Source organism: Pseudoliparis swirei, chromosome 23, assembly GCF_029220125.1.
Source record: "Pseudoliparis swirei isolate HS2019 ecotype Mariana Trench chromosome 23, NWPU_hadal_v1, whole genome shotgun sequence".
In the NCBI taxonomy this organism is placed as follows: domain Eukaryota; kingdom Metazoa; phylum Chordata; class Actinopteri; order Perciformes; family Liparidae; genus Pseudoliparis; species Pseudoliparis swirei.
Window position 1 is genome coordinate 2,908,217 of NC_079410.1, and position 10,703 is coordinate 2,918,919.

The window sequence follows — 10,703 nt, forward strand, 5'->3', positions numbered from 1 at the left end:
ACTATAATAATGTAAATAATATAATAGTAATAATATAATTATAATTAGGATGTTATATATAGAATAATAATATAATAATATTAGAATAATATCATAATAACATAATAATAATTAAATAATGATATAATAATAGTAATAATATAATAATTAGGATAATAATAATAATAAAATAATAACAATAAAATAATGATAATATCATAATAGTAATAAATTATAATAACAATGATAATAATAACTAAACTACGAAGTGTTTTCATGGGGTTTCCATGGTAGCATCCTAACTGAGACAACATGACATTACACCATTAAATTTAAACTTTTATTCATTTCAATAATGCAGCATTATTACATAGTAATAGGCTTTTTGTGACCAGATTAAATCACATTCACCGGAATCAGCAGGAGCACCTGAGCTACAGCCTGAATCAACACATGACTCAGATAAAGTGGATCTTTGATTTGTGCCCATAAATCAGCACAAGGATTATAACATGATCTTTGCTTAAGGAACGAACGCATGAAAATAAATCACGAGAAGCTCGTCAGGATAATCAGAATAATCTCTCCAAGTTCCTGCAAGTAAATCCACAGTAACAGAGGGAGACACTTATTTAAACTTATTTTCCATCCGCTTAAATATATGTGTTGTTGTTGTAGTACTCATTTTGGCCACAAGAGGCTGAAGCGCACCTCTAACTCACGAAAAACATGAACGTTTTCTTCCAGGTGATATAATTTCTGATAATTTTTTCAAGATGCTCATGCATTTTTCCTTTTAACCCTTGTGGCCAAAATTGGTATTACAAAAACAAACATTTAAAATGCAGCTGACAAACCAACATATTCATAGAGGAAAAGAAATATATATATTTATATTGAGGACTTTTTTTTTTACCCGTTCTCTAAAAATCATAAACACAGGAAATAATTTAGTAAAAATCTGACTTATGAATATACTTTGTTCTTTTACATGGTAAATAATTTAGAGGACGCTTTTTATCCAAAGCGACTTACAATTAATTCATTAAACCAATAACGAGAATCAAGAAAGGGACTTCAAGAAAACTACAAGTAATACTATGAGTAATACTATGAGTAATACTATGAGTAATACCACAAGTAATACTATGAGAAATACTATGAGTAATACCACAAGTAATACTATGAGTAATACCACAAGTAATACTATGAGTAATACTATGAGTAATACCACAAGTAATACTATGAGTAATACTATAAGTAATACCACAAGTAATACTATGAGTAATACTATGAGAAATACCATGAGTAATACTATGAGTAATACCACAAGTAATACTATGAGTAATACCACAAGTAATACTATGAGTAATACTATGAGTAATACCACAAGTAATACTATGAGTAATACTATGAGTAATACCACGAGTAATACTATGAGTAATACCACAAGTAATACTATGAGTAATACCACAAGTAATACTAAGAGTAAGTGCCATTTAAGTGCTAATCTGTTTATATTTAAAGGTTTTTTAGACCAGGTCCTGGGTGTAGGGTTAGACCAGGTCCTGGGTGTCAGGTGAGACCGGGTCCTGGGTGTAGGGTTAGACCAGGTCCTGGGTGTCAGGTGAGACCAGGTCCTGGGTGTAGGGTTAGACCAGGTCCTGGGTGTAGGGTTAGACCAGGTCCTGGGTGTAGGGTGAGACCAGGTCCTGGGTGTAGGGTTAGACCAGGTCCTGGGTGTCAGGTGAGACCAGGTCCTGGGTGTAGGGTTAGACCAGGTCCTGGGTGTAGGGTTAGACCAGGTCCTGGGTGTAGGGTTAGACCAGGTCCTGGGTGTAGGGTGAGATCAGGTCCTGGGTGTAGGGTTAGACCAGGTCCTGGGTGTAGGGTTAGACCAAGTCCTGGGTGTAGGGTTAGACCAGGTCCTGGGTGTAGGGTGAGACCAGGTCCTGGGTGTAGGGTTAGACCAGGTCCTGGGTGTAGGGTGAGACCAGGTCCTGGGTGTAGGGTTAGACCAGGTCCTGGGTGTAGGGTTAGACCAGGTCCTGGGTGTAGGGTTAGACCAGGTCCTGGGTGTCAGGTGAGACCAGGTCCTGGGTGTAGGGTTAGACCAGGTCCTGGGTGTAGGGTTAGACCAGGTCATGGGTGTCAGGTGAGACCAGGTCCTGGGTGTAGGGTTAGACCAGGTCCTGGGTGTAGGGTGAGACCAGGTCCTGGGTGTCAGGTGAGACCAGGTCCTGGGTGTAGGGTTAGACCAGGTCCTGGGTGTAGGGTGAGACCAGGTCCTGGGTGTAGGGTTAGACCAGGTCCTGGGTGTAGGGTTAGACCAGGTCCTGGGTGTAGGGTGAGACCAGGTCCTGGGTGTAGGGTGAGACCAGGTCCTGGGTGTAGGGTTAGACCAGGTCCTGGGTGTAGGGTTAGACCAGGTCCTGGTCGTAGACCCGATCCACAGGTTTCTTCAAGTTAACTTCTCAGGGCTTTGAACACGTAAATTAAACTAATTTAAAAACAAGTTAAACTATAAACTCCGAGTCACGGAGCTGCACTTAAACCACTGAACCCAAAGTAAGAACACGTCAGTGTTTTAAATCCATGAAGCTCCTGAACCCTGACGCTCAGCGATTGCACCCGACAAAGAAAAAGAGAGAACAGAGTTGATGTCGCCGCCACATTCAGAGGTCAGAGGTCACGTTGACCCTGTACAGCACGAGGGTCCGGGTGGGGGGGGGGCCTTCACTTCTTCTTGTAGTCGCCATATTTGCTGCAGGCCTTCTGCATGTTGTTCAAGAAGTCTGGGACCCCGGTCTGTTGACAACACACACACACACACACACACATTGACGTCACCCAGGCAACACATCACATCTGCAGACAATAACGATGGAGGACCGTGACGCAGGCGGAGGGGGCGGAGCTATAAGAGGGCGAACCCGTCTTTAAAATGCCTCGTCAACAGGTTGGGTTGGGCGGACCCAACATGTGCACTGGAGGGGGGAGGGGGGGGAGGGTGGAGGGGGGGGGGGTTCTTTACGACTTGCACATGTCAGTGAAATATTTCCAGCTGTTATTGCATTTTAATCTCAGTGATTATCTTTATATAATCCGTCTGGAGGGTCTTTGTCGACCCGGTTTCTCCCAGGACCGCGCCGGGCCCAAAGTGTGCTGCAGATCTGTAAATACACACTTTCAACGACATTGAGAAGCTCGTTTCTCTCTTCCTGTCCATCAACGCTCCAGAAGATGGTGATAAATCTAGAAATAAAATACAAATGTTGGCACCCGTAACGCATAAAAGTCAAAGTACACAGCTGGAATAACCTCAACCAATGGCAGGACTAATATAAAAATAAATGTATATATATATAATAAAATATTAAAATGAATGCAACATTTATATAAATACGAATTTCGAAAAAATATATATAAATGAAAAAATATATATACACATTTATAAACAAATATATTTATATACAAAATTATAAATAGATATTTAATATAATTATATAAATAAATGATGTATATATACACTACCGTTCAAAAGTTTGGGATCACCCAGACAATTTCGTGTTTTCCATGAAAACTCACAGTTTTATTTATCAAATGAGTTGCAAAATGTATAGAAAATATAGTCAAGACATTGACAAGGTTAGAAATAATTATTTGTATTTGAAGAATTAATTTTTTTCTTCAAACTTTGCTTTCGTCAAAGAATGCTCCTTTTGCAGCAATGACAGCATTGCAGACCTTTGGCATTCTAGCTGTTAATTTGTTGAGGTAATCTGTTGAAATGTCACCCCACGCTTCCTGAAGCACCTGCCACCAGTTGGATTGGCTTGATGGGCACTTCTTGCGGACCATACGGTCAAGCTGCTCCCACAACAGCTCAATGGGGTTGAGATCTGGTGACTGGCCACTCCATTACAGACAGCAGCTGCCTGCTTCTTCCCTCAATAGTTCTTGCACAATGTGGAGGTGTGCTTTGGGTCATTGTCCTGTTGGAGGAGGACATTGGCTCCAATCAAGCGCTGCCCACAGGGTATGGCATGGCGTTGCAAAATGGAGTGATAGCCTTCCTTATTTAAAATCCCTTTTACCTGGTACAAATCTCCCACTTTACCAGCACCAAAGCAGCCCCAGACCATCACATGACCTCCACCATGCTTGACAGATGGTGTCAGGCACTCTTCCAGCATCTTTTCACCTGTTCTGCGTCTCACAAATGTTCTTCTGTGTGATCCAAACACCTCAAACTTGGATTCATCTGTCCAGAACACCTTTCCCAATCTTCCTCTGTCCAATGCCTGTGTTCTTTTGCCCATACCAATCTTTTCTTTTCATTGGCCAGTCACAGATATGGCTTTTGCTATGCCACTCTGCCTAGCAGGCCAGCAGCCCGGAGTCGCCTCTACACTGTCGACATTGACACTGGCGCTTTTGGGTACCATTTAAAGAAGCTGCCAGTTGAGGACCTGTGAGGCGCCTATTTCTCAAACTAGAGACTCTAATGTACTTGTCTTCTTGCTGAGTTGTGCACCGGGGCCTCCCACTTCTCTTTCTGCTCTGGTTAGAGCCCGTTTGTGCTGTTCTCTGAAGGGAGTAGTACACACCGCTGGAGGACATTTTCAGTTTCTTTGCAATTTCTCTCATGGAATAGCCTTCATTTCTAAGAACAAGAATAGACTGGCGAGTTTCACATGAAACTTCTTTTTTTCTGGCCATTTTGAGAGTCTTATCGAACCCACAAATGTGATGCTCCAGATAATCAACTAGCTCAAAGGAAGGCCAGTTGTATAGCTTATATCTCCAGCATAACTGTTTTCAGCTGTGCTAACATAATTGCACAAGGGTTTTCTAATCATCCATTAGTCTTCTAAGGCGATTAGCAAACACAATGTACCATTAGAACACTGGAGTGATAGTTGATGGAAATGGGCCTCTATACACCTCTGGAGATATTTCATTAGAAACCAGATGTTTCCACCTAGAATAGTCATTTACCACATTAACAATGTAGAGAGTGTATTTATGATTGATTTAATGTTATCTTCATTGAAAAAAACAATGCTTTTCTTTGAAAAATAAGGACATTTCTAAGTGATCCCAAACTTTTGAACGGTAGTGTATATATTTTAAAAAGAATTTATATATATATATAAAAAGTAATGAATAGATAAATAAAATAAATATATATATATATATTTAATATAAATATATAAAAAATATATATAAATATATACACATTTCAAAATATATATATATATATATAAATATATATATAATGTTACTCTATATGAAAATATAAATATATTTAAAAAAATTGTATACACATACATTCTCCGCCCGCATCTCCACGATAAGACACAAAGGGAGGCGAGGAAAGGAATCGAGGAGGCACAAAATCAGGAAATTAAATTGACCCGTAGCTAAAGAATCACAATCTCCAGCGGCAGCCGTTCCAATAACATAAATACAAAAAGTTTGTTGAGAAATATTCAGCCACCAAACCCCTTTTCCTTTCTACGGTCCATAAATCCAGTAAAACATCGAGGACTCACCCCCGCGGCCCAGTTCACCAGCCAGGTCGGAATATTGCCACCGGGGTTGTCGAAGTAATTCATGAAAACTGTAAACAAAACACATGATTATTGTTGACATGATGGCGGAAGATAATCATTTAATTTGATCTGCAATCAATAACTTTGTTTTAATGCATTTTATTCCCAGAGCTCACATTAAAACACAAAGGACTGGATGATTACCGCTTCTTGACAACGTGGAAATATCTCCTTATCGTTACTAAATATGTTTTTTAAATAACGTGTATAAGATAAATTTCGATTAAAAATTAACTGTGGAGCAAAGGTACACATCTATTATAAATAACGATATTATTTTATGGGTTTTTTCCTGGCAAATATTTGCCCCACACATATATATATATGCTAAATAATCAAAATGGGGAAAATATTTTATAATTTTATGTATTATTTCTTAATATATATATATTAATATTGAGAAACAATACAAATAAAGCTATATATATTAATATTGAAAAATAACTTACAAATATAAAATATATATACATATATTAAGATTGAAAAATACATAATATTAAATATTATAAAGCCCCATCCAAAACTTCAACTTATAGTTATATAATTCTCAGAAATGCCTCAGAATTAGTTTTTTATTACCTATATTTTAATGTGTATTAAGATAGATACTTTATTAATCCCCAAGGGGAAATTTGTCGTGACAGTAGCAGCACCAATAAACCAAACACACAAGAATAAAAAACAAAACACAAAATATAAGAAACAGGGATGAAAGATATAGAAGTATACAAAGTAAAGTAAAATAAAAGTAAAATACAAAACAAAATATATATATGTACATATACAACACACATGCATACACAATACACAACACCAATGACAAATCAAATCACATACAAAAATATTAAATATAGACAGTGTGCAAAAAGCAAAGTGTGTGTATATGTGCAGATGAAATGAAATGTGTGTGTATGTGTAGTGCAAACAAATGAAATGTGTGAAGTGCAGATCAACATAGTGTAAATATTAAGTTATTATTGCACTAGGATCTGGAAAGAGGTGATCTGTTGGAGAGCCTCCAAGCCGTCGGCAGGTTCTCCTGTATCTGTCCTTGTGGCAGCGTGAGGAGACGTCTGGAGAAAGTCCTCCTCTGTCCCTGTAGGAGGTGGTGGAGAGGGTGGTCCGGGTGGAGAGGGTGGTCCGGGTTGTCCAATATGGACACCAGTTTCTTCAACGTCCTCCTCTCCACCACCTGTTCCAGGAGCTCCAGCTGGCAGCCGATGATGGAGCCAGCCTTCCTAACCAGTCTGTTAGACGGCTGGTGTCACCGGCTCCGATGCTGCTCCCCCAGCAGACAATGGCAAAGTGCAGCACACTGGCCACAACCGACTGGTAGAATAACTCCAGCATCTTGCTGCACACGTTGAAGGATCAAGCTTCCTCAGGAAAAGAGTCGACTCATCCCCTTCTTGTACACAGCGTTGATGTTGGCCTTCCAGTTCAGTCGGCTGTCGATGGAGACGCCCAGGTACTTGTACTCCTCCACCATGTCCACGTCCACTCCCAGGACACTCAGAGGGGGAGGAGCTGTCGCCTCCTGAAGTCCACCACCATCTCTCTGGTCTTGGCCACGTTCAGCCGCAGGTGATTCTCATCGGCCCACTTTACAAAGTCACTCACCACTGCCCTGTACTCCTCCTCCCGTCCATCCCTAATACACCCGACCACTGCAGAGTCATCAGAGTACTTCTGCAGATGGCATGACTCCGTGTTGTACTGGAAGTCACTGGTGTACAGAGTGAAGAGGAAGGGAGACAGAACAGTTCCCTGTGGGGCTCCAGCATCACTGACCCCCGTTCAGCACACAGCCCATTCTGACAAACTGTGGCCTGCCTGTGAGGTAGTCAGTGATCCAGGAGATGGTGGACGCGTCCACACCGGCCACCCGCACGCAGCTTCTCACTCAGCAGCAGTGGCTGGATGGTGTTAAATGCACTGGAGAAGTCAAAGAAAGTGACTCTCACAGAGACACCGGTTCCATCCAGGTGCGACTGAGCTCGTTGCAGCAGGTAGATGATGGCGTCGTCCACTCCCACATGAGGCTGGTAAGCACATTGCAGAGGGTCCAGCGACGATTTCACCTGCGGCCGGAGGTGGGCCAAGACCAGCCTCTCCAGCACCTTCATCACATGGGAGGTGAGGGCGACCGGTCGGTAGTCGTTGAGGCCAGATGGTGTTGACTTCTTGGGACAGGGACCAGGCACGACGTCTTCCACAGCACCGGGACCTCCTCCTGCCTCAGGCTGAGGGTGAAGAGGCGCTGCAGGACACCAGACAGCTGGGTGGCGCAGGTCTTTAGGACCCTGGGGCTGATGCCATCAGGACCTTCAGCTCTGCGCTGGAGTAGTTTCTCCAGCTGTCTTCTCACCTGGTCAGTCGTCACAGAGAGAGGGGGGAGGGTGGAGGAGCCCATTGTTATTGAGGGCTCGGTGGATGTGCAGCTCAGCAGGGGGGACAGAGGGGGAGGTGTTTGGGAGGTGTGATGTGTGGAGGAGACGGGGGAGGGCTGTGAACTGAACCTGTTGAAGAAACAGTTCAGCTCGTTGGCCCTCTCCATGTCCCGTACCTTTGGTCCCAGAGCCCCCATCGCTCTCCATGGCGACGCTCTGCTTGTAGTCTTTGACCCGCAGCACGCCGCCGCTCTCGGCACACGGCAGCTCCGGCGCGCTCCTGGCCAGCACCACGCGGACCGTCCTGCCGCCCACCTGCAGGTCGCGGCGCTCCCTCACGTACACGTACTGAGGAGGTGCAGCGTTAAGGGAAGCCGCTCTGAGCCGTGAGTTCCTCCGGCTGAACCGTGCTGCCGAGCATCAGAAGGATACGTCTCTGTTGGACAGAGGGAACGGGTACTTCACTTGCCAGTAGATCGCCGTCTGGCCACTGAAGTCTGTTTCATAGAGCTCTGAAATAGTCAAAATAAGAAAGGAAATGAAAAAAAAAGCGGCGTCACGATATTTATATATATATTTTTTTATAAAAATATTAATACTTTTATATATATATATATAAAATTAAATATAAATATAAATATTTTTTAAATATATATGTATAAAAAATGTATATGTATGTTATATGTATAAAAATATATATATATATATTTATATATTAAATATATTTTAAAAAATCTGTTTAAAAAATATATATATATAATATATATATATATATTATATATATATGCTGATGTGTCGTTGTTCTTTTCCAGGAAGGGAAATTAAATAAAAGAGGTGTTTTGGAAAAGTTAAAAAAGGCAGACACTTGGAAAAAATTATGCAATTAGAAAACAACAACAAAAAGTACCACAAAAAGCTAATTCAACGGCAAATACGATGACTAACTATTATAAACTATGTGAACTCAAACTGCTACGACTATGACAACGTTACCTGCGTTACTGCAGAGGTGCATGAAGACAAAGCAAATTAAACAATAGTGAATATAAAAAGGGAAAGTTATCATCAGCAGGACAGGACTGATGACACTCGTGTGAACTTAAAGACCTTAAAGTTAAGCAGGAGGCATGAGGGGAGGTTCATGTGCATGCAAGGTAACCTTCGTTGTTGTTGTTGATACCTTTCACGTACGTGTCCCAGTGCTTCCGGTAGGCCAGGTCCATGTAGACGTCTGCACACAGCTCCGCGCTGCAGGTGGCGAGCACGCCGAAGACTTTGTACTCGTACAGGCGCGTTTCCTGAAGAACGGCACATTCAAGTTCTCTTTGTTTACCAAAAGCAGACGACATGCTACACACACACACACTGTGATTAGAGCCAGTCTGAGTCACACCCTCTGTGTGTGTGTGTGTGTGTGTGTGTGTGTGTGTGTGTGTGTGTGTGTGTTGATTCAAACCGCAGAAACAGGTGTGGACGCTTCTCTTCACTGACACTAATAAACCAGAACATGTCACTGATTGTGTGTGAAGAGAGAGTAAAAAAGTTAAAATTGTTTTCCATTTGATCAATTTGGTATTTACCGACAAGAGAATATTAATAAAGTACTTTAATTATTTATGTATTTTTTATTATAATTTTTTTTAAATTATGAATGGAACATTTTAATTAATAAATAAACATAGGCTATATATATATATATATATAAATACTTTTTAAAATAAGTATATATATTTTTTTTTTTATCACCTAGAATATAATTAACAGATAAAACAAAGAGCATTAAAAGGGAATGGAGACAATCTCGCTCTCAACTTCCGGGTTATTACCCCCGTTGACCGCTAGGTGTGTGTATCAATGTCGCCGTGCATGAACCGCATTCAAAGTAACAATCTCGCAATTGTGTATTTTTTTTTAATAGAAAGACAGGAAACCAGGTAGAGATAACCTCAGACCTGAGAAAATATCGCATTTTGCGATGTAAGACACAGAAAATACAGCGCCATTAAAAATAATTTAAAAACCGCCACAGGCTTGACTTCCGGTTCGGTGTGTTTCTTGTACCTTGTCGTAGAGCCGGTAGATCTTCACTCCCATCGTCTCCACGAACATCTCCCATCCTCCGTCCAGCTGCGGCTCGTCCAGCTCCCGCCACGCGCCCTGAAACTCCTCGTCCGTGAACTGCGGCGACATGACGGCTCCGCTTCCAGACGACTGGCCGTTGAACAAGACCACCGCGCTTCCGGTTGCCGCTTTTCAAAATAAGAGGGCGGGTGTGATTGACGTGAGCACGAAGCGACTGGTGGGTCAAAGGATGTTAAATTATTGCTATGTGTTTTTAATTATTGGTATGTGTCGTATAACAACATATTGTATTGTAAGATAAGATTAAATTAAATGTTATATTGTTGTGGGATACTCCATATCATGTTTTATTAATGTATTATACAATATAGGAGGATAGACAATACGACACTTATTGCAACACTTAGTCTATAATATATCAAAATGTAATTAATACGTAATACTAGTGGTGCAATAAGTGTAGTATTATATTGTTTTACAACATAATATATTATTGTACATTATATAATATTATATTGTTTTACATTTTTTTATACATTATTTTATATTATTTTACATTATATTATATTGTTTTACATGATATTATATTATTTTACATTATATTATATTATTGTACATTATATTATTTTATTTT

At 40.8% G+C, this 10,703-nt stretch overlaps 1 protein-coding gene across 5 annotated transcripts; it reads right to left on the reverse strand.

Moving 5' to 3' along the window:
* Positions 1–305: 305 nt before the first annotated feature.
* pctp (phosphatidylcholine transfer protein) lies at positions 306–10,213 on the reverse strand. 5 transcript variants are annotated; one of them, XM_056406756.1, is made up of 7 exons: positions 10,049–10,213; positions 9,168–9,285; positions 8,420–8,499; positions 8,164–8,335; positions 5,538–5,605; positions 3,167–3,234; positions 2,699–2,787 (listed from the first exon to the last, which is right to left on the reverse strand). In XM_056406756.1, the coding sequence occupies exons 1-6, from the start codon at positions 10,175–10,177 to the stop codon at positions 3,208–3,210; spliced, it is 594 nt and encodes a 197-aa protein (XP_056262731.1). In that variant the 5' UTR covers positions 10,178–10,213; the 3' UTR covers positions 2,699–2,787; positions 3,167–3,207. The 5 variants fall into 5 exon arrangements, 4 of the variants coding, with proteins under 4 accessions (XP_056262728.1, XP_056262729.1, XP_056262731.1 ...); XR_008830609.1 differs by having other exon boundaries at positions 306–3,234; positions 5,314–5,605; XM_056406753.1 differs by lacking the exon at positions 3,167–3,234 and having other exon boundaries at positions 306–2,787.
* Between the last annotated feature and the right edge of the window lie 490 nt (positions 10,214–10,703).